We start from the raw sequence: 24,321 nt of genomic DNA, 5'->3' as shown, positions 1-24,321 counted from the left end.
CACCTTATATATTATTAATCTGAACTAATGACTAGTTTATGTAAATGTTGCTGATTATCTGTTGAGTTCAATACATACTGCTATTTTAGTTTGTCAGATACCAGCTGCATGGACGGTAGAAAAATTGTGAAAAGATATTTGATGATGATACGATTGAACTTAACAACTTATTTCTGTTTTACAGTATGTTACTGTACACTCCACGTAACCCGTACTGTGCCATGCACTGAGGAATCGGGCGGAATTACCTCGTGGACCTGCGAGGCAGTGTGTCAACACTTATTAGGTTGCGGTGCCCACACGTGTACCGCCCATTGCCACCCTCCACCCTGTCCCAAGTGCCCCCTGCTGCCTGAGACCACCACCACTTGCCCTTGTGGCAAGACCAGGTAAGTACATGTAGCTGGTAACTTGTTACCAGCGGTTGGAATGAGCTGTTCCAAATGAGTACATAAATATCTATAGTCGTGTCTTTTTTGAAGACCGAATAAAATTACATTTGCAGGGTAGTCAGATTTCATAAAATTTTAAATAGTCATGTAGTTGTTAGTGTTGTGTTGTGTATCGATAGATTGTGAAAGAAGGTAAAATTTTGCCAAGAATATCTGAATTGTGAATAAGGGCGCGTTCCAATTACGTCGTAACGTTTTATTTATCGTAGGACGACTGTCGCGTCTAGTCTGTTCCCATATCACGACTATCTGTCGCGACTGTGTCGTGAACGATTATTTTATCGTTGAACGACTGTCGTGTCTAGCTGTTCCCACCAGAACGTGACGACAATTTTTCGGCAGCCGCCTTGTCGTTTGCTGCACTGCAGTCGCTTCTATTTTCTTTTGGAAGCCAATAGTGTGTGTTCGCTCCCATGTGAAATAGATGAAGTTAAAATTTTAATAATGTTTTACTTATCGAGTTCTTAGGTTTTCGCGATTGTTACACATATGAAATGAAACTATTTTTCCGGATTTAAATCGCCCGAAATGTCGGTTTGTTTAAAAAACAAATATAGGCGATTTAAACCCGGAAAAATAGTTTCATTTTCAATGTTTTACTTTTTAAAAAGGCGGAAGAAAAAGCAAACGAACAAAAGAAAGTTTTGGGTACATCCAATATTATTAAAAAGAATTCCATTAGGATTATGTCAAACGTTTAAATGAAAAGTGATGAGAGAAAGTTATATTTTGTAATAATATGTATAGTTAAATTTGAAGAAAACCCAATTCACAACAAATATTTAGTTGTAAATAGTTATTGCCCTCGATTTGGGGCATATTAACCGATTTAAACCCAGCATTAACAAAGCACCGGGTTAAAACCCGGACGTTTGCCCATTTCTGGCTACGACCCAACACTTGTGCAAAGCTAGCGGAGGGCGCGGGGTACAGGAGGGGAGAGTAGGGAGCAGAACACGTGCAAACAACGATCAATAAAACGTGACGACAATAGTAGCAGCGACTATCTGTCGTCACGTTTTAATCGTGACTTTTTTGTCGTCAGACGACTATCGTTCTGACTTTTCCCATTGTCACGACAGTCTGTCGTCGTAACGACAAAAAAGTCGTGAACGGCATTTATATGTGAACAACTTCACTTAAATATACAAGGTACGACACTGTAAACTGCACGACATAATGGGAACGCGCTCTTATACGACGGTCTACTGATTACTAATTGCGTTATTGCCTTCTTTATTCTTATTTTGACAGTTGGCCTACTAGTATCGAAATCAATGTTTGTTCATATATATTTTAATAAGATCAGGCGGATTTGATTATCCATATTGAATTAAAATGAAAAACTAAAATGTGTCTCCTCTTTATATTTTCAATAGACATAGCACGTATGAACTTACAAAAATTAACAATTCAGATAAACCTGTGCCCAGCAGTTGAGCAGGCAATGGGCTGATGATGATTCAAATGAAACAAGGTCGGCTATTTATTGTATAAGTGTAATCAACATTCTGTCGATAGTCGAGAATATTTTATCGACTGCAATCACTAGCTGCTTGCAAGTGGGCAACACTTTTGCGCAATGAACTGTCATTTTACTCCATCTTCAAAAAAGACAATTAATCTACATACAAGGAGTGACACAGAGCGGTACAACCACCAAAAAATTAATTACCTTTTTCGAATTTCCGATTTCTGGTAAACAGGTTAACTGCACATCGTAAGATAAAACTTCTCATCTAAGTAGGTGAAGGTAGATTCTAGTGGCACTATTTAACAAAATGCAGTAGATAACTAACATTTCACCAAAGTGAACAATTTTTATGACCTATAATTATGTACATAATTGTGTTTACCTCGGTCACTCGTGTGTGCTCCTTTCTGATGTCTAGTGAATAGTTTATTTCGACCTTCGCTTGTTTTATATCTGGCGCTTGTCGACGTCGGATCGGTGTCAAATTTTCTCCGCCTATTCTTATTTTTAACCGACTTCAAAAAAAGGAGAGGGTTATTCGTGTAATTGTATATATGTTTTATGTATGTTTTCCGATTTCGCCATCAATTGTGGATCGATTTTGAAAATTCTTTTTTTTTGGTCGAAAGGGTATACTCTCGAGGTGGTCCCCTGATGCCGACGATGGTGTTCGTTTCGGCTATCACAAAATAGAAGTCGACTTTTCACTTGACACAATACATGTAACCAACAAATCACCGTCACCATGAACACAAGAAGTCAAAATCTGATGAGGGGATCCCATGGAATTCGATAAAAGCCGATAAACAACTTTTGATGTCGGTTTTTATTTTCAATGAAAAAGTTACAATTATGTTCATCGTGACGCCAGGATTGACCCACACCTTACCTCCTTAAGTCTATGTTCGCGTTGAAAGAATTCGCCTTAAAAACGAATTACCATTTACAGACTTGATAAAGGTGCGCGTAAGGCGTGCACAGATCCGATTCCCCTGTGCGGCAACATTTGCGCCAAGCCTCTGCCGTGCGGTCCGGCCAGTGACCGCCATTTCTGCAAACTCAACTGTCATGAAGGTAGGCCTTCTATAATTATGTCCTTTTAGGGAGTCAACACACCTATCGGCACGGAATTTTAAATGTGGCTGAACGGTTACCATGCTGCATGCCAAGTTCCGGGTTCGATTCTCGGGCCGGGAGGAATATTTGTATGGCCTACATTTATTTCTCTCGTCAGTTTGGGTGTAATTTGTGGTTGTCTATGTGTTTCTCTAGTACGAGCCTATGAGTGTGTGCGTTATTATTTATTATTATTATTAATTGCACTAAGCTGGTCAGAAAAAGCTTTGGTAGCAGTAGAGCTCCTTGTGAATGAATTCGTCCAGGGAAGTACTGTCACCTTACCTATTTCTGCAGCCAAGCATTAATGTGAGCATTGCTGCATTCCGGTTTTGAAGGGTAAGGGTGCTGGTGAAATTATATGCACATGGGACTTGTCAACTTATGTCTCAGTGTGACGGACGCCGTGGCACTGTTATGGGCAGGTGTGTCGCTTACCACCAGGCGCATGACTTGTCCGTCCCGTCACTTGATATCATAAAAAAAAACTAAAGGCAATGTACCGTATTTATTTAAAAAGGAGACTTTTTAAATTTTTTGTATTTGGCTATCTCGATTTGGCTGTATTATTTGACAAGCCCAATGATTAGGCCCGGGTTCCGGGTTACCGGGTTCGATTCCCGGTAGGACCAACTTTAGAAATTAACTTTTCTAAAACTTTTCTAAATTTTCTCCGTCCGACATTTCCGTCCGAAACAATTCCTGTTAAATAAGTAGTTCTATACGGTACGTAATCTGACCAAATTAGAAGACGCATAATGCGAATGAAGCTTCTCATACTTAATATTGTCTTTTCATTTTTTTTCGAGTATTACTTATTTGACAGTAAATGTTAGGACGGAAAAAGAGAGTAGACCTCCTGATCCATGTCTTCTGGGTAGCACCCCGGAGTTCCGTAGCTCTGGTACTCATAGAATAGGGAATTCCCTAGTTTGAGACCAGGCAATTGATCTGGTTGTCTGACGCAATATTATTATTTTCTTTGATTGTAAATGTACTTGTAACAATGGTTTTTTTATTTTATTTGCGAAGGCAAGTGTCCCGTGTGTCCCGAAAAGACAGTGGTGCAATGTCGTTGCGGGCATTCGAGCCGCGAGGTGCCCTGCGCTAAGTTACCGGATCTGTTAAACAACGTGCTTTGCCAAAAGAAATGTAACAAGGTAAGTTCATAAATTTGTTTTGAAACATTCCTTTTTTGTTAATATTTATTATACTCTGTGAGAAGTTGCTATTTTGTTGTGAATTTGATAAGATTATAAGTGGATTTAGCAGTAGAGCTTCTTGTGAAAGAGTTCGCCCAGGGAAGTACTGCCTTACCTCACCTATTTCTGCTGCCAAGCAGTAATGTGAGCATTACTGTGTTCCGGTTTTGAAGGGTAAGGGTGCTGGTGAAATTACAGACACATGGGACTTGTCAATTTATGTCTCAGAGTGACATTTGAAAGTTCTGAGTGGCAATGCAACTGTTATGGACAAGCGTGAAGCGTACATTCCTTCGACACGGCTGAAATTAATCATGGATTTTTTCGCCAAACCGGGGCTATCGCTCTCATAACTGATCTACGAAACGAGTTAGCCGACAAAAGTTATCTAGTTTCGGTTTTTTATAATACGGAATTGAGAAGCTGTTTCGTAAACGTACTCTAGTTTGCGTAATCACTGGCGTGCTGGTGAATTTACAGGCACATGGGACTTGTCAACTTATGCCTCAGGGAGTCTGGCGCAGTGGCAGTGCCTCTGAGATCTTTGTGGTTTGTGTGGCTTACCACCAAGCACGCGACGTGCTCGTCCCTTCACTTAATATAATAAATAAATTAGATATTTATTGTACAGAACCCAAACAAACCTACTGTGAACTGGCAATCAGTACTATCTCAATTTTGATAACTTTACAGGATGAAGAAAACATCATTTACATAGCATCTGGTTTATTAAATAAAAATACGTAGTTTTTAAATATTTTTATTACACATGTATGTATGTACACTACGTATTTTTGTTTAAGAGGGAGCAGAGGAAAAATTCCTAATCTTCGATTTGATTTTAGAGGGGTATATACACTTTAAAGTTAAAAATAAAATATTGTATGAGTAACTACACGATATATTTAAGCATAGACATTAATAAGAAACATAAAACATTAAAGTTTCCTCGATAGATAAAAATCACGAAATGACCTCTAATTTTCACATTTTTTCGATTTATCCTCGAAATACTACAGGTTATTAGGACAAAAATTAGATAATTAATTATATTTATGTATGATCGACAATATATTTATTTATTTATATACATATATTTGTTACACAAATTTGGGCGGAGCCAACGTCAAAACTTTTTTGTCATGAGAGCTCTTAATAAACCAAATGCTATGTAAATGATTTTTTCTTCATCCTGTAAAGTTGTCAAAATTAAGATAGTACCGGTTGCCAGTTCACAATCGCTATATAGGTTTAAGAGTGTGAAGCAAACAAGTAATATTTGTTTAATAATATTTGTTTAATAATTGAATAAATCAACTTCTAAGGTGTAGACCTCCTCCAGTTCATGCCATCTTTCGCGATCTTGAGCAATTTCTAACCACAATGTTCCCGCCAGTGCTTTGATATCGTCGTTCCAACGCATCTGTGGTCCTCTAGGGCTTTTCCCGCCCAGTGGTCTCCATTCAATCTGTTGATAGAAAACCAACGTATTCCCTGATGTTCCTAACTCTTGCCTCCTAACTTATTTATATTTAGGTGTATTTACTTATAGCTTTTATATGATAATGTATATATCACACGTGTATTGTAAATGTGTAGTGTGGCATAAAGCAGATGATACACAGAGCATGTACCATTTCCTTAGGTCTCAGCCGACGCTGAAACAGGAACGACTGAAAATCAGCGTCTGTCTCGCCCGAGATAGACATATTGCTGAGTCGTATCCTTTTCTTATTTTGTGCCACTGTACATACTTACTAACTTGCCATTTGTTGCTTTATTATTAAGTATTAGATTTAAGTGTGTAAAGTGACTCAAACAATAAACGTTTTTCTTTCTTTCTTTCATTCTACCACTGCCTTGCACCAAGAGCCTTTGACATGGCCAGCCCACTCCCCATTTCAATTTCGCAGCCCGTTTAGTCACATCGCTCACTTTACATTGCTCTCTGACCCATTTGTTTCTTTTACGGTCTTTTAGTGTAACTCCCTTAAATTGTTTAGACAAAATAAATGCAATAATTGTGTATGAAACTGCTGCTTTGTATTGTGACTACCTTGATGGTACAGAAACTGTCGTGCGGCCGTCACAAGTGCCGCGACGTGTGCTGCGCAAGCTCAACGCACCGCTGCGGCGTAGTGTGTGGCCGCACGCTTTCCTGCCAGCTACATCGCTGCGAAGAGTTCTGCCACACCGGGCATTGTGCACCTTGCCCGCAACTTAGTGAGTACAATACTACTGCAATTTCTTTTTGATATATATAAAAACGTAAACTGATTTGTTTGTTAAAAGTTTGACTAATAACACCGATTCAAGATTTTTTAAATAGCTCGCACTAGGGAAACCCTGTATCGCAACTCTGTGCTATGGACACACACATAGACAATCACAAATTACACCCAAAGTCACGAGAGAAATAGATACATCTATTTCTTACATTGCTCTCTGACCCTGAGAAATAGAAACATCTATTTCTCCCGGCCCGGGAATTGCATCTGGGACCTCTGTGTGGCAGTCCAGAATGGTAACCGTTCGGCCACAGAGGCAGATTCAAGATTTAAAAGGACTTGTCAGCTTTAATTGTTGACAATTTAGGCGTATATTTATGGTGTACAATTATATATTCTAATCTAGAACGTATACGTAAAGGCCTACACACACTTAACGCTTGGATTCAAAAGTGGGATCTGATTTTAGCCTCATACAGCAAAGTATACTTTATAAAACAAAATATATAATTGAACCGAATTGCTGTGCGTCTAGGCCGAGGTGTAACAGCCCAACCGGAGCGGTATATACATACATACCGCTGTATGTATAACATAGTTTCCCAAAGTGGTCCGCCCTCCAGTGGGCGCTGAAGAGTCCTAAAGGTAGGGCCGTTCGAAGCAATTGAGGGGCGTTGCTGCTATCCAGGGCGTACATTGAAAAAAAAAATGAATTATCTATGTAAATTCCACTACAAATATATACTCCCGGACACATAATTCGATTCATCTTGCGTTTTTCCCTTAAAGGGCTAGAATACAAAAATAGTGTTATCATCGAAGAGAAAGGTTTCCCCCGGTTTTGCGAGTCCAAATTCCCAACAAGGACTTATGGAAAAGACTTTAAATATACTAATTTCAAAATTGCGTAACATAGCTTGCTTGATCAACCGAACATTGTTTAAGCTTAGGGCATTTAATACTGATGCGAGGTGGCTCGAATTATGTGTCCGGGAGTGTCTATTGTTTTGTGTTATGTTGATATAAAAAATACGTGTTTTTAATTATTTTTTGTCGTGGTGGGCGATGAAATTTTTTTATCTTGCTTAAGTGGGGGGTGAGACAAAAAGTTTGGGAACTTATGATGTATAAGAAGACTTTAAAGTTTGTGACTAAAGCATAATTTGTATAGTGTTTAAATTCGAGACCTCAAGGGCAGCCGAAACGTTAACAAGGCTACGTTAATCTAGTTCCTATCTTCTTATAGTTATGGTTGATTTCGCCATAAAACGTGGGATTTTTAGCGATGTCTAAATGTTAGTACCCTAATCTCAATCTTTTAATCTTTATTAAAATATTATTATTATAGAAGATTAGCATATGGCGGATAAAGAAAAAAATAAGAAAATAAAATTTATTGACTTAACTTAATCTAGGTTACATGAAAATACTTGTGTCAGAAGCCACGGCTCATCCAATCCGGTACAATTATTACTTAGAATATGTGCTGATCTTATTTTGTGTTGACTAATGAAAATTAAAAATTGACTATGTGCGTGCGTGCGTGTGGTAGTAATTTAACTCCTTGCTGACTACTACTTTTTTAACCTTTTTAATCATTCAGAAAGTTACTGTTTCTTAAGGGTGATTTTAATTTTTGTGTTTAATTTATTCACTGATCACCAGGTTTCGAAGAACTGACATGCGAATGTGGCGCCGAAGTGATTCTTCCCCCCGTCCGATGCGGGACCAAGCCCCCCGCGTGCAACGCCCCGTGCCAGCGCACACGGCCCTGTGGGCATCCTCCGCATCATTCCTGCCATTCGGGAGACTGTCCCCCTTGCGTAGTGCTTACTACTAAAATGTGTCATGGGCAACATGAGGTAAGATCACATTTTTTATTTATAATATCAAGTGACGGGACGAACAAGTCGTGCGCCTGATAATAAGCTATACGCCTGTCCATAACAGTTGCAGTGCCACTCAAAACTTTAAATCGCAAAGATCTGAGGGGCACTGCCACTGCGCCCATCACCCTGAGACATAAGTTGACAAGTCACATGCGCCTCCAATTTCACCAGCACCTCTAACTCTACTTCTACTAAATATCACATGATATGAGGTTGTAAATGTTTGGATTGTCACTTCTACCATGCACCCTGTTTTAAATAGTGAGAATGTTCTTGATTTTATTAAGGTTATTTTGTAAATGTCGTCGCATCGTGATTATGCAAACTAGAGTACGTTAACGAAACAGCTTCTCAATTCCGTATTATAAAAAACCGAAATAGATACTTTCGTAGTTTCGTAGATCATTTATGAGAGCGATAGCGCGGGTTTGGCGAAAAAATCCATGATTAATTTCAGCCGTGTCGAAGGAATGTTCCTTTGTGTGTTTTCAGTGGAATTTTCTTATAAGAGATCTTAAATTCGATATGACCTTTCTTTCTCTTCAATATGTTGTAGGAGCGCAAGACAATACCGTGTTCTCAAGAGGAGTTTTCATGCGGGCTACCATGCGGCAAGCCACTGCCTTGTGGCAAACACACCTGCATCAAGACCTGTCATAAGGGACCTTGTGACACCGGCAAGTGAGTATAGACCGTTATTTGTGGAAAGGCGGGCAATTGGAACTACGCCATCTTGTTCAATAGAAATGTTGGCGAAACGTTGGCATCGTTTATTGAATAACTTATTGTACAAAGGAATAACTAAACACTAATTATGCGAATTAATATAAAATATAACACATATACCTGAACTAGGAGAATCCTGTATTTCGGATAAAAAGTACTAATGATGGATATATGATTAAATTATAAACAAAAAATAATGAAACAATAAAATGCAAATCATATACCTACACGCTTAAATTAGACAACAATATGTTGGCATAATTAATAAATTCTCTGTATCGTCTTAGGACATATTTTGAAGGAATTATTGGAGAATTTCCTTAACCTTTATGTAATAAAAATGATATACGGCCAATTCGGCGTTTAATTTATTGTCCAAAAATTGCCCAAGCAACATAAAAAATACACACTCACACTCAACATAGCCCCGCACTAGGGAAACCCTGTGTCGCGGGTGCCATGGACACACACATAGGCAACCACAAATTACACCCAAACTCACGAGAGAAATAAATGTAGGCCATACAAATATTTCTCCCGGCCCGGTAATCGAAACCTCTGCGTGGTAGTCCGGTGGTAACCGTTCGGCCACGGAGGCAGTTAAACATAAAAAATAGTGGTCGGTTTTTGAAGTTGCATAGCCGTATAACGCCTCATAACATCCATCGGTCCACTGTGACAGGTGCACGCAACCGTGCAACGAGAAGCGTCCCAGCTGCGGGCACCCGTGCGCAGCGGCGTGCCACCTGGGCACAGCCAGCAGCTGCCCCAGCACAGCGCCTTGTCGCAGACTCGTCCGCGCCACGTGTCCTTGTGGGCGACGCAGCGCCGACCGCGCTTGCGCTGATAACGCTAGAGATCTCGCCAGGTGGGTGACCACCCTTATTTAGCCATGTCAACATTAGACAACATCACAATCGACCCCTCCTACGTAAAGTATCGTATGTCGAATTTGCCAAGTGTACAGGGGAGCGTTTAAAAGTTTTGCATTCACTGGAATGAGCATAACACGTGACTTTAGCACTTCTCAGTTTTATTCGGCAAAGAGACTCTCACATAGAGTATTAGAAAATCCTAGATATCGGCTAGATGAACAACCACAATTTATTTTATTATTTTATACTAATAATATACCGAGATCTAAGTCAAAAAGCGGGTAAACTAAAGTGGGACTGGGCGAGTCGGGTGACAGTAAAATATAAAATAAATTGTGGTTGTTCATCTAACCGATATCTAGGATTCAGAAATGCCAAAGTCACGCGATATGCTCATTTCAGTGATTTCAAAACTTAAAACGCTTCTCTGTAAACTTGGCAATTGCGACATACGATTCTTTACGTAGGAGGAGTACGCTACTCTGATCCCAAAGTAAGTAGCTAAAACGCTTGTGTTATGGAAATCAGAAGTAACGACGGTACCACAAAATACCCAGACCTGCGGGGTGATTCACGTAGTTAAACCGTTACGATATCGTAGCGATTTAGACGTTGAACTGCTTTTTTTTGGATTCACGTGTGACAGTGAACGTTGACGAGTCTAATTTTAAAGTCGTTCGATCCAAATGTCGTTAAAGCGTATTCTGGTCTATGTATCGAACTTAAACCGACTCTAAACGACAAGTTATACGAATTCTGCTAAAATTTTGACAGTTCTTTCAATAGACTTTCCACGACTAAATGTCAAATTTCACAATCCAAGATGTCATTCATTAGTCGTTACGTTTCGATTCTACTCATATCAACGTTCGTTCAAGTGATACGGTGAATACCCATTTTGGATAGGACGTCGATCGAACGACTACGTAACTTCAACGATATTTTGATAGCTTGAACTTACGTGAATCGCACTACTGAGAGAATATAGAAAAAATAGTTTCTACATTGACCCGGCCGGGAATCGAACCCGGAACCTCAGAGATGGCGACACCATGAGAACCGGTGTGCAAGATCACAGAGATCGTCAATGTAGCAAATAAATTGCTGTTTTTAAATTTTCTTTTCCGACTTTTGTTCCACAGAAGTGCTGACTGTGGAATCTGATCTAACATTTTACCAACAGACAGCAAACTTAGATAAGAGTTAAAAAGTGCTATATGTGTTGAAAGACCTTATATGTTTTGTGTCGCACAATAACTCCAAATTTTCAGCTGTTATATACACAATAATACTAGAATATTTGGAATTTTCAAGATTGATAAATATCAATCATTATACCATTAATCCATTATACCTTCCACTACTGGACACGGGTTTCCTCTAAGTCGAGGGTTTAATTAAACCTCAATTTATATTGCGGTGGAACGAAATGGAAGCGAATTTTTATAACGATATTGTATATACCATTATATACTTTATGGTCAATTGTGTAACGTACAAACTAGATACGAGCCGAAAATCACGTCACGCGTCTACCGCGACATTCTCGCGCGTTCGCGAGAATTCTGCAGCGGCCGTCGTCGACGCTTGGCGACTCCGCGGGAAATAGCGCGAAAGCAGGCGCAGCTGACGTCTAACGTCGACTAAATACTATAACCTCGAGCCGCAGTCGCGAGAAACCTCGCATAGCGAGGCGAAATTGACGCTTCGTTCTGTAAATTGAGCCTTAGTCATACTCCGCCACCTTGATTCAATACGGCTTCAAAACTGCTAGCTGATCAACGCCACCTTGATTCAATACGGCTTCAAAACTGCTAGCTGATCAAAACGGCTATGTATATCAGTTTCGTCTGACCTGGAACAACTGTGCTGTGTGTACCTTGCCAACGATGCATTTTGTTTGCTTAAAATGTCTAAAATACATATATTTTTTTCAGAATAATGTCTGCGCTAGCAGCTACCAATATCCAAGAAGGTGGTTCCGTTGATCTGTCGGACGTGCAACGCCCGGGAGCTATGCTCAAAACGTAAAGTATTTTCGTTCGTCTAGATCAGAGGTTTCTAAACATTTTTTGTCTCGTAGATCACGTGCCAATTTTTTCTGTTTTGCGTAGACCTGTCAAGTGAGCTATATGACCCTATCTGTAGTTCAGTTGGTTGAGCCGTTGACGACCACGCACAGGAGGCCTACTGCTGTTTTCCGTCCGACATTCATCCGATACAATTCCTACCAAATAATTAATACTAGCAGTAGAGCTCCTTGTGAAAGAGTTCGTCCAGGGAAGTACTGCCACATTACCTATTTCTGCCGCCAAGCAGCAATGTCAGCATTACTGTGTTCCGGCTTTGAAGGGTAAGGGTGGTGGTGAAATTACAGGCACATAGGATATGTCAACTTATGTCTCAGAGTGACATGTGAAAGTTGTGAGTGGCAATGCAACTGTTATGGACAAGCGCACGACTTGTCCGTCCTGTCTCTTGATATTATGAAAAAATACTAGATCAAATTACACGCATGATGAGAATGAAGCTTCATACTTGACGTTGTTTTTAATTTTGTTCGAGTTTTTCTTATTTGACAGTAGTTGAGGGGCACTGCGCCCATCACACAGACATAAGTTGACAAGTCCCATATGCCTGTAATTTCACCAGCTATCTTACCCTTCAAAACCGGAACACAGGGGCCTTACCATGAACTCTTTGAACTCCATGAAATCGTTGTGAGACAGCGCTACGTAAAGTGTATATCACTATCCCGTTTTTTGTCGTTACGAACCTTTACTGAACTGTAATAAGAGTTCATGGTAAGGCCCCAGTAATGCTTACGTTACTGCTTGGCGACAGAAATAGGTAAGATGGCAGTACTTCCCTGGACGAACTCTTTCTCAAAGAGCTCTACTGCTACAAATCTTTTTCAACGAAGGATTCCTTGTTCTGCAAATTTTTCTTTGTTTACAATGAAGACTATTTATATTTTCTGTTACTTAACAGACTGGAGTGCGACGACGAATGCCGCATAGAAGCACGAAACCGTCAATTAGCTCTAGCACTACAAATACGAAACCCAGACGTGTCCGCAAAACTGGCGCCGCGATACAGCGAACACGTGCGCGCAATCGCCACTAAAGAACCTTCCTTCGCTCAGCAAGTCCACGACAAGCTGACTGAACTTGTACAGCTGGCTAAAAAGGTATGACTTTCATAGCTGCATACGTAACGTATACTAATCTAAACGCGCTGAATAGTATACTCTCGTAAGTGTTTAATACACAGTCAACCAATTAGAGGGCCTGCATTATTTGCAAAAGCGATGCGAAGCGGTTACCCGGTGACTTTTAGCAGGGATGCATACGCGATGTAGTCGCTAATCATCTACCTTTACACACGCGGGCGATTTTAAGCACCTATACGAACAAACGCGCGACGGCATTAATGCCTATAAATCCCAAGTGCAGCTATGCAATCGCGCATTTGTATTGATGCAATCGCGCGTTTGCATCGATGCGCGCGATCGCCTATAAATCGCAAGTGTAGCAATGCAATCGCGCGTTTCACAAACGCGCGTTAGCATCGCTGCTAATAGTGTGTGTAACCACTTTAAAAGAGCAATTGATTGGTATCCACGACTATTTACTATCACCGTGTTTAAATTACTGGCTGACTTATTAAATCCATGTGTCGTCGTCGATCACTGTGTCGCTTAATATCAGGCTAGAATTGTCTAAGCGTGTGGCTCAATTTATATTACGGCGGTGCCAAAATCTGCCGCGAAATGCGCGGAGGACATGCGCGAGACGTTTGTGCTATGTTACATAAATTCGCTCCGCAATGTAAATTGAGCCTTAGTCTATTTTACATTGAAAAGAACCTGTATGCCACGCGAGTGTAAGTCCGTTTCTCTAAATTCTTTCATAATACGATACCGTGCTTTTAAATGGACGATAAACTTTAATTATCGATGACCTTGAATAATTCCCACTTTTAAAAATGTACTTGTTTGACTGTAACATTTTTTTGCAGTCGAAACAAAAGACGCGTTCGCACTCGTTCCCTTCGATGAACTGGCAGAAGCGGCAGTTCATTCACGAGTTGTGCGAGCAGTTCGGCTGCGAGAGCGTCGCCTACGACGCTGAGCCTAATAGGAACGTTGTCGCCACAGCTGATAGAGAGAAGGTGGGGTATTTTTCATTATTATCCAATACTTTTTCGTCCCACCACATCCCAGCTTACAGAATTGGACGTAGTTAAGCAAAAAGGATCCAATCCACAAAATTATCAAAAAATGAGTTTTATGTACCAAACGGTTCGTAAAGTGCAACCTCTTAGATCAGCAAAAAAAACCAACATATAAACATAAATAAATATCTCTGGAATTACATAATATCATAAGTTTTGAAAACAAAATCAAGAGTGAGAAATATTTTTAAACTTCAAACTGCCATATATCGAAAGTGACTGAATGTGCATTGGATCCTTTTTATTTAACTAAGTCAAATTGTTCTATGAATGCTGTTTAAAGTAAATAAGTATTTTACGTATGCAGCCATAGTAGTTAATGGAAGGCATCATGTATATAACCAGAAATAGAGACGAAATGTCATTTAATTTGTTTGAAAACTAGTCTGCCAAATCATTACGTCACAGTACTGCGTAATATTTAATTACAGATGAAATGCGATTCCGTTTGTTTTGTAATTAGTTGTATTGCTATTTTTCCCTCCCTGCCGAATGTTTCCCAGCCCCCGTTGTTTATAGATATTACCTTTAAATACAAAATATTTTTGGATATACGGAGACGTACACACAGGTTAGTTGTTGGCGCTGTACTATTTCAGCTTTCTAATTTGTGATTTCAGCGCAAACGAGAGTTGATATTTAAAAGTGGTCTAAGGCCAGTGGCCATTTACCTGATGAGTTGCCAGAGATGGTTGGTCTTTATTTGTTATTTCTGGTTATATATTCGATGATGGAAGGTTTCAATTTTTTAAAATACCTTATTATAATTCGTCCGCATGTCGATGGAAAGACGAACTAGACGCGCACTTAAAAGATTGGAACTCAGTGGTGCAGAATAGAGAGGTGTGGAGAGAGGTCTTTACCCATCAGTGGGACAGTATGGGCTTTAAAAAAGTTATATATATATATATATGTATAACATATCTATATGTGTATTAATAAACAATAACAGTCTTTACTTTATTTTGCACGATATGCAAAATGTGGAATTACTTCATATACAGGTTATTTGTAAAATACAAACAACTAGTGTAGTAATTTAACAAAAAATTATTGAACATCAATACAATCAAAATTTAATTACTGTTAATAGCGACATATTGTAGCCAGGGCTGGTAACTGTAAAGATATCTAACTGGGTGACGAAATATTTCTTTTCTTTTTATAAAATATAAGTGCTCATTTGACCTCCATCTCACCTGATGAAAAGTGACGATGAGGTCGACGATGGAGCATGCACACCTAAATAATGCTTATTCACTCTCGCCTTAATAATAATAATAATAATAATAATAATCTTTATTTTCTCCACAAAGTTGTTCAAAAAGTGCACATACATTATGTTATAGGCAAACAATCTTTGCAGAGACTGGTGCCCGAACTAGGTTGATCCTGTATTTCGGGTCGCCAGGCCTCTACCTCCGTAAATAATAATAATAATTACAATAACAGTATATGTATACACATATATGTATACAGTATATGTATGCAAAGAACTAGAAGTTGGTCAGACAATAATAATAAAGACTACTTAAACAATTAGTTATGCTAAATTATGCAATAGGAACAAAAATAAAGTGTATGTGTGTGTGTGCGTGTGAGTATGTGTATGTGTGTGTGTGTGTATGTGTGTGTGAGTATCCACGTTTAACTAAGCTATTACTTCAATAAGTTTTTCTGTTTCAGTGTAGTTTAGTCCTAGGAGCCATTTTGTCACAGCTTTCTTGCATTCGTATTTATTTAGCGGATATATTTTCAGATTTAAATTTGCTTTATTATATAAGTACGATCCTAAGAAGGTAAAAAACCGGTTAATGAAGGCAGTATGAAACGACTTTTTAGGGCACACTATATCATATCGTCTCCTACTACAGGTTAGGTTCGCATCATAAACGATTAATGAATGCTTTTTTAATATTATATGTAATATAAATAATTGGCGTATGGATAATACTTGCCATGATTTGTACAGGTCCGCTGTAGGGTGGAGTGTAGGCTTAAAAGTAGCTACCTTGAGAATACAGCGTTGTGCTCGCTCAATCTTGATTAGATGCGATTTTGCAGCACCACCCCAAGAAGTTACACAATATATAAATAAGCATTGACAGAGTGCATAATACACCATCTTAATGATGTCAAAGTCTGCTATATTTCTAAGGGTTTTGAAAATGTATATTAACTTCCTAGTGCGCGCCGCAAGTTCTGAGATGTGAGAAATGAAGTTTAAGTTTTGATCAAGAGTGATACCTAAATATTTAGTAAATGGAACTCTTTCAAGGCAGGGACAAGAACAAGCAATAACGTGTGGACTTGGACAATGATGAGGTTTTAGATTGAGGTTGCCGTGAGGAGCATTTGCGTTACGAATTGAGAACGATATATACTTAGTTTTGTTGGCATTAATTGTGAGGAAATTAGAATTGAGCCATTCCACAGCTGCATTTAATCCATTTTGGGCCAATCCAAACGTTTCTTCCCAAGTTTTAGCACAAAAAATGAGAGCTGTGTCGTCGGCAAAAGATAACGTTTTACCATTTGGCAGATTAATACGACAGAGATCATCTATAAAGACCAGAAATAGGGTTGGACCAAGTATACTTCCTTGAGGAATTCCATGGACAATGCTTGCTTCAGAACTCGAGTAATCATCTATTTTTGTGCATTGTGTTCTATTAGTCAGGTAAGACTCAAAAAGTTTTAATTGTACATCTCTTACCCCAAAACGCTGAAGTTTAGATAACAAGGTAGATATAGAGACCGTATCGAATGCCTTCGCGAGATCTAGAAATATCGATAGACATTTCATACCCCTATCCAGATTCTCGGCCACATAATTTGTGAGATCATGGACAGCATCTCCAGTAGACTTACCAGCACGAAACCCGTACTGTTGGTTAGAGAGTAGTTTATTATTTTCCAAGAAATTAATAAGTCTACTGTTCATCATGCGTTCAAGAATCTTAGACAGGGAAGGCAGGATGGAAATTGGACGATAATTATTCACACAGTCTCTACTACCAGACTTAAACACAGGCCGAATCAGGGATTTCTTAAAAACGTCCGGAAAAATTCCAGTATTTATACTAAGGCGACAGATATGTGTGATGGCCGGAATAAGGATATGCTTGAAGCTCTTAATAAACTTGGATGAAATACCATCCCAGCCAACTGCACAGTCGTTTCTTAAGCCCATTATCAGTCTTTCGACTTCCTCTTCGTCAGGGTCCAGTAAAACAAACGAATTAATGTTACTTGAGCAATTAGAAAGGAGAAGGTCGCTACTCAAATTATGATTTTTTAGGCGAATGTTCTCGGCTAAATCTTTACCAATATTGGCAAAGTAAAAATTTACTTCGTTTACCGCTTCTTCTGGAGAATTAGCCTGGGTAAGAAGGGGTTTGGCTGAGGCAACGGATTTGTTGCTGTAGGTTTGCTCTTTTATTATTTTCCATAGCTTTTTATTATTATGACCTGCTTTTTTAATTTCACATTTTTGAAAGTCCTTTTTCAAACGTTTTAATATATTAGTACAGTAGTTTCTGTATCTACGGTACGTTGTTTTTAGTATAGTATTATCAGGTGTCAACTTCAGTTTTTTATGCATATTATCCCGGTTTCTTATGCAGCGCAAGAGTCCAACGGTTATCCAAGGCTTGATAGTTCTATTTCGTCGGGATAACCTGAGAATACGAGTATTAGATACTAAAGCATGTGAGAGGAGATTTACCAAAACATTCGCGGCTATGTTAGGGTCATTGGCTTCCAAAACATATTTAAAATCCATGTTCGCCATTTCATTTTCCAATGCAATCTCGTCTATTTTAGAAATTTGATGAGTAGCATGAACAGGTTGTTTTATATCAATACATAGTACGATGGCGTCATGATCAGTTATTGCTGAGTGAACAACGACAGTCTCAATACGTTTCTTTGTTTTAACAATGGCATGATCCAAACAAGCGTTATACCTTGTTGGCAACGAGTGTGTTGGAAGCATCCCATGGCATGCCAGTAAATTAAGATATTCCTCTGCGTGATCGTTGACGTTTTTTGGTGAAATATCTATATTTATATCACCGGTGATAATGACAGTATTAAATGATGACAACGCCATCAGTACCAAATCTAAGGAGTGTAAAAATCTTTGGACGTTGTGTTTGAAACAATGCGGCCTATAAATTGCCACAATGGCAGTATGTGAGGAAATTTTTATCACCAAGCAATTTGCTTCATCCAAAGTTGGCTCCTCAATTGTACATTTAACTGAATTTTTCACATATACTATCACACCATCATTTTGATTGTAGTTATCTGTAGTGCAGTGCGAGTGATAATCATCCAAAAGAGGCATATAATTTCTTTGAGACAGCCAACACTCAGTCAGTATTATGAACTGGAAATCTAATTTTATACGAGTGAGGAGCGTAGTTAGACCATCAAAGTTGCGATGGACGCTCCGGATGTTTTGACACAAAATATTGGTGTGTCCAAGGGGATGATTCAATGGGGACTTCACCTCTTCTGCTGTACAGATTCTAGCTACGGGATAAGAGAAACTATCCAAGTTATATAATAATTCATTTATATCTGCGAATTTTATTTATTTATATTTAATATGGGTGGAACAGTACTGACTCGAATGTAATACTCATTTAATATACATGACGAATGCATAGTGTGGAATGTTCGTTTAAAAAAGTCCCATACCATAATATCTACATGGCTTTTGGTGGATTTTGGCGTGATATTTATTGGAGTAATATGTAGCGATTGTATTCGGTTAGTGTACAGTAAAATTAGTTTTTTATATTGCGATGTGTGTAGGTAATGTATTGCATGTGTAATGAATGGCAGTATAAAAATATATTGTGTTGTGTTTTTATTGAATGGTGTGTGATAAGTGAATATATGTTTTATGTTTATACAATTTAGGATGACTGTTAATCTTACAAACGAAAATAGTCACAATTTTTTTTTCAGCACGTTGATATCTTCTTCGCTTCTAATAAGGATTGCTATGTCACCCTCAGCCTTACGTAGATAAACGTTTCCTCCAGCTGTCCAACAGTATTTGAAACCACCTGATTGAGCCATATCTTTAGCAAGAAAATGTAAGCGTCGAGCTTTAGGTGTTAGTCGCTCAGAGATATAGATACGCGTGTCCTTACTTTCGAATCCAAGGTGGTTTGAATGAAGTTGTCCGCTTTTGTTGAATGACTTTGCAGCCTCAAGTACTTTGCTCTTGGTCAAGGTGTTACCGAGTTCAACTATCAACGATGAGCATTTCTGGTCTTTTTTGTTAGGTACACGAAATATGTCGCGAATCTCTTGCGTCTGGATATTAATTTTCAGGGTATCGGTGAGTCTTCCAAAGTAGCCATAAAGGTCAGTATTTTTCTCACCTCTAATTTTGGGGACATTTCTAATTTCTATTGAGGTCTTATAAAGATTTTTATGTAACATATCACATTTATCATTGATGACGTTAATCCTGGATGATAATTCTTTTCGCTCCTCTTCCATCATAATTATTTTATTTTGTACAAATTCAATTCTGGCAGATACATCAGAGACGGATTTCTCGATCTCAGTGTTCAAAGTCTTAATAGAATTATTCTGGTCTTTAATGTGTGATATATGGTTTTCTATTTCCCCCAAACGATGGTTCTGGTTTGCTTCAAATTTTTGAAACATTTTCATCATTTCATCGCGAAAAAGAAGTAAGACATCAGTCTGATCCATGTCTTCCGACTCCGACATACGACGCCTTTTTTTATCTCTTTGGGTAGTACAGCTGGACCCCGATGCCAATTCAGGATTAGAAGCTGACATCGATTCGTTACTCTGAGGTGATCGCAAGACGTTCGGCATCTTTGTTTTTGACGCGAGAGTAGTAGGCAAGCAGCAATAACGAGGAGTTACTATAGCGAAGGCTGAATGAGGGAATAAGACGTAGTTTTGGAGTGTCGCAGTTATAGTCGATTCTTTCGCACTAGTAAAAGACTTTAAGGCGATAGTGTCATATGGGTCTCGTTCTTTTGATATCGATCGGCAACTGCATACAAATTTGCTTTCCGTCTAATATAACTTGAGCCTTCTGGTATATTATTATGAGAGTAGGTAGGTGGAATTAAAATTTGCATTAGACAACAGCGATGTCCACGCATCCGAGTGCGAGAGGTGATTATTAGTTGATTCGCTTCCACTAATGTAGTGATCCACAGCGTTTTTCCATATGGGTCATGCTAATTGGGCACCGATCGATGAATTCATACAGAATTTCTTTCCGTCAAATATAACTTGACCCTTCTGACGCAGGTAAGTAAATTCAAATAACTCACATGCTTGCAGTGGCGGTGTGTGTGTCTGCTCGCACAAAACAATCGTTAGCGATAAACTCCTTAATACTATTGTGCTCCTAATATTCACAACTAATTTTTGCTTACTAAAATTGTATTTTATAATTTTAATAAATTTTAAAAGGGATTATTAACCAATGCGTCTGAACAACTCAGAGGTCCGGAGGGGAGAGCAAAGACCCAAGTTATAACGTTTCGGGAACAAGTCTGCAGGCAGGGAATTCCACTTCATAGCCGTTCGCCATATAAATGTGAAAGCGTGGTCACAACATAGGGGTGGAACCGAAGCCTACGCCTAGTCTCCCGGTGATGGAAAGGGGAAGGCGGAATCAAATCGTGTAATTCCATTGCACATTCTCCGTGATATTATATCCTGTAAAATACCGATAAGCAGGCAACTTTACGGCGGTGTTCAAGGTTCTGCAACTTCGCCTCCACTAATTCCGAGTCACCTATAAGCCTCTTGGCACGGTTGTCAATTACCAAATCCAAAGTGGCCAGTTGATATGTCGCAGAGCCATCCTAAAGGTGGCAGCAGTACTCCATGCACGATCGGACTTGTGCTTGGTACAGCTGAAGCAACTGTCCCGGTGTAAAGTAACGCCTCACCCTGGAAAGGATACCAAGCTTCCTTGCTGCATTTTTGGCCATGGATTCAATGTATCTGCCGAAGTTCAAATTGGACGGCAGGTCCATTCCAAATAGCTGGAGACAGTCAGCTATCGGTATGGATATATCACGAAAAGTCGTAGTCAGCTCAAAAGAACTCCGTTTTATGGAGAATAGACACGCCTGCGTTTTGGTAGCGTTAAATTTGACAAGATTAGCAAGCACATAGAAGAATTCGTGAGGTCAGCTGGTTCGTTCCGTTACTTAGTTGGGCACTGTGTCTGGCACGGTTTGCTAGGAGACGTCGGTTCTAATCCACCGGATCGAAGAATTTTTTGTAAGCGTTCGATAATAATTAATAATTATATCATATTATTATATTGTATTAAAGAAATTAGGAACCACAATAAAACACCGATAATATAATACTACATTTAGTTTATTCGCCTATATATATGTTATGCTAACTTCGAAAGCCGCACGGACGGATTGCGGCGGGCGGGACAATACACAATACGTATAAACACGGGATCGCGCACGCGTGAACTGAACTTAGGCGGAGATCTGTCGCTGGCGCACGCCGCGGTGCGCATGCGTAGGGAGTATTACATGTCTCATGGAGTGGCTGCGCGCGCAAAATTGTCCTTATAATTATACTGTCTGACACTTTTTAAGTCTGCATTTGGTAGTAAGTTGTTTAGCAATGTCTGTCATTCATAAAAATAATTTTGGTGGTGAGTGCTTTCTTTTGCTACCGCACAGAGTTATCTCCGTTTAGAGTGATTTTTTTTTAATAATATCCAAGTATGACGGGACGAACAAGTCGTGCGTCTGATGGTAAGCTACACGTCTGTCCTTTCCTGTCAAAACCGTTGCAGTGCCACTCAGAGCTTTAAATCGCAAATATCTGAGGGGGCACTGCCACTGCGCTCGTCACCCTGAGACATAAGTTATTAATGTCTGTAATTTCATCAGCACCGTTACCCTTCAAAACCGGATCGCAGTATGTAAGTAAAATCTGATGAACTATTAAAAGTCCTGGAACAAAAGATGTTGTTTGTAATGTTAGTAATATACTCCAGCGCGGTTGTTAGTATTTTGGAAATAACCCTGTATAAATGTGCATGCTCCACATATCAAATGCGCACTTATTTTGGCTATAAACAAGTATGACCATAAATGGAAATATCCTTTCTTATATCCAATGTCCACTAAAGCTTGTATACGGAAGTAAAAGTATATACAGATTAAGAATAATATTTCGTGATTTGAATGCGCGCTATGATGGCCAAGCTTGTAAGTGATCGTGATTGTGCGGTGTTCCAGTCGTGGCTGCCGGCCATGAGCGTGCTGGAGGTGCTGGGCCGCGAGGCGGGCAAGCGCCGCGTGCCGCCGCCCGTGTTGCGCGCCCTGCCTGCGCAGGCGCAGACCAGCGCCAAGTGAGTCTTTTTTCATTCCTTCTTATCTATCACAAAATGAGGCTATTAGCTGCAAAAGAGGTGTAATATTTTTTTTTTTCTACAATATTATTTTAAATGATACTAAAGTCCATATTTATATTTGCATGAAAATCGTGTATAATTTTTTTAAAATAATAATTATAATAATGCTTTATTGATAGCCATTACAAACACTTTAGAAATAATACAGTAATTATTAGTTAGTGATTGATTGCGTCGGGCAACATCCAGACCCTAAAAAGAATAATGAAATTTCATAACATATTCTAAGCAACATCTTTAACCTTTAGATCGTCTGGCGGCTGGGCGACGCTAACGTCCACAAACGCGTGGGCGGCGCGCAGCAACAAGCCTACATCCACAGCGACACCGGCGCCGGCGCAGCCCGAAAAGATCGATTACTTCGACAACCCACCCGACAACTAACGGTATTGATTTAACGGAAACATTGTATGGATTGCTCCAGAAACTAGATAATTATTTGTATCCTTCGGAGAGAGTTCGCTCAACAACTAGATAATTATCCAATTAATTGTATTCTACAAAGATATTGGTTTAGGTGATTCAACAAGTAGATTATTAAACAATTACTTATTGTGTTCTATGAAATCTTTGGATCAACTGACATAACGACCACATAATTGTGTCCTACTGAAATTGGACCAGTTGACTATGGGAGTCACCAAAGTTATTAACGCGAACGCAATTCGTGTTGATGCGATAATTAATTGTCGCATTAAGCCGATTTGCCGTTAAAGCGGCCGTTCGCGTGCCGTCGCGCTAAATGTTCCTAAATAAGGCCCTGTACTCTCGTTCTACGTCGGACATCTGTCCGAAACAATTACTGTCAAATAAGTACTTCATACTTGAATTCATCTTTTAATTTGATCGAATTCAATTGTGGTCAAATTTTTCATTGGCCGATTGTAATATCGCAACCCTCATGGAAGAATGGCATAAGTGGAGTTGCGTCAAACATTGCTCCATTAGATACAGGAAAATATAACCCACATGCTCTCCAATTCTCGTAACTCTATCTACAATAATACTCGATAGAATATTTGTGGGTATTTCTGTATCTAATAGAGTAGTAGTGCGATATAATTAATAACTTTAAATTTATTTTCGAAACTTAACAAAAAACATTTTAACACTGACAATTACTTTAAAAGTTTAATCGAGTTTCGGACGGATGTTGGACGGAGAACGAGATTAGTCCCCAGGATCAGTCGTCGTCGGCATGCGTACTGTTAGACCGGAAATTCGCAGGAAGCCGATTCGTTGCCGACCTGTGGCGAGCCGCGTTCGTACGAACCGATGCGAAACGCACGTCTTTTTTCGCTTTTACGTTCCTGGACATAAAGCTTTTTGTGATCGGGTTAATGCGATTCTGCATTAATAAGTGTCATGACTCCCTAAAGGCTTATATTAATATTACCGTAATGTAAAAACATTGCTTCGATTGGAATTTGAATTCTATACTTAATTATGAAGAACGGTGATGTACAGACGATGTCTAAAGATACCAGACCCCTTAGCCGACCTTTTGATTCTGGAGCCTTATGCATTCAACAGAAAAATGTAAAGGAATTCCAGATTTTTGGTGGAAATTTGTATTTATGTTATAGAATTAAAGAATATTGCCTTTAAGAAATTCTTAAAATATCATTCACTACGGTCTGTCTTTTTTGAAGA

At 39.2% G+C, this 24,321-nt stretch overlaps 1 protein-coding gene across 1 annotated transcript; it reads left to right on the top strand.

Annotated features, from left to right (window-relative positions):
* Positions 1-108: 108 nt before the first annotated feature.
* On the top strand, positions 109-24,305 carry LOC113240008 (protein shuttle craft). Its single transcript, XM_026477201.1, has 13 exons — positions 109-115; positions 185-389; positions 2,876-3,000; positions 4,075-4,202; positions 6,314-6,467; positions 8,138-8,334; positions 8,918-9,042; positions 9,770-9,955; positions 11,900-11,989; positions 12,954-13,152; positions 13,983-14,135; positions 22,493-22,605; positions 22,917-24,305. The coding sequence occupies exons 1-13, from the start codon at positions 109-111 to the stop codon at positions 23,050-23,052; spliced, it is 1,818 nt and encodes a 605-aa protein (XP_026332986.1). The 3' UTR covers positions 23,053-24,305.
* Positions 24,306-24,321: the final 16 nt, after the last annotated feature.

This window comes from Hyposmocoma kahamanoa, unplaced genomic scaffold, assembly GCF_003589595.1.
Source record: "Hyposmocoma kahamanoa isolate Upper Pololo Valley unplaced genomic scaffold, ASM358959v1 119, whole genome shotgun sequence".
NCBI classification, from domain to species: domain Eukaryota; kingdom Metazoa; phylum Arthropoda; class Insecta; order Lepidoptera; family Cosmopterigidae; genus Hyposmocoma; species Hyposmocoma kahamanoa.
Note: the sequence above shows the minus strand (reverse complement) of the source record. Positions and strands in the feature narration are given on the sequence as shown.

Excerpts from the sequence above, each read along its gene's own strand:
- LOC113240008 (XM_026477201.1), top strand. Across the intron at positions 9,043-9,769 it reads GGACCTTGTGACACCGGCAA|GTGCACGCAACCGTGCAACG; the intron begins GTGAGTATAGAC and ends CCACTGTGACAG. Across the intron at positions 22,606-22,916 it reads CAGGCGCAGACCAGCGCCAA|ATCGTCTGGCGGCTGGGCGA; the intron begins GTGAGTCTTTTT and ends TTTAACCTTTAG.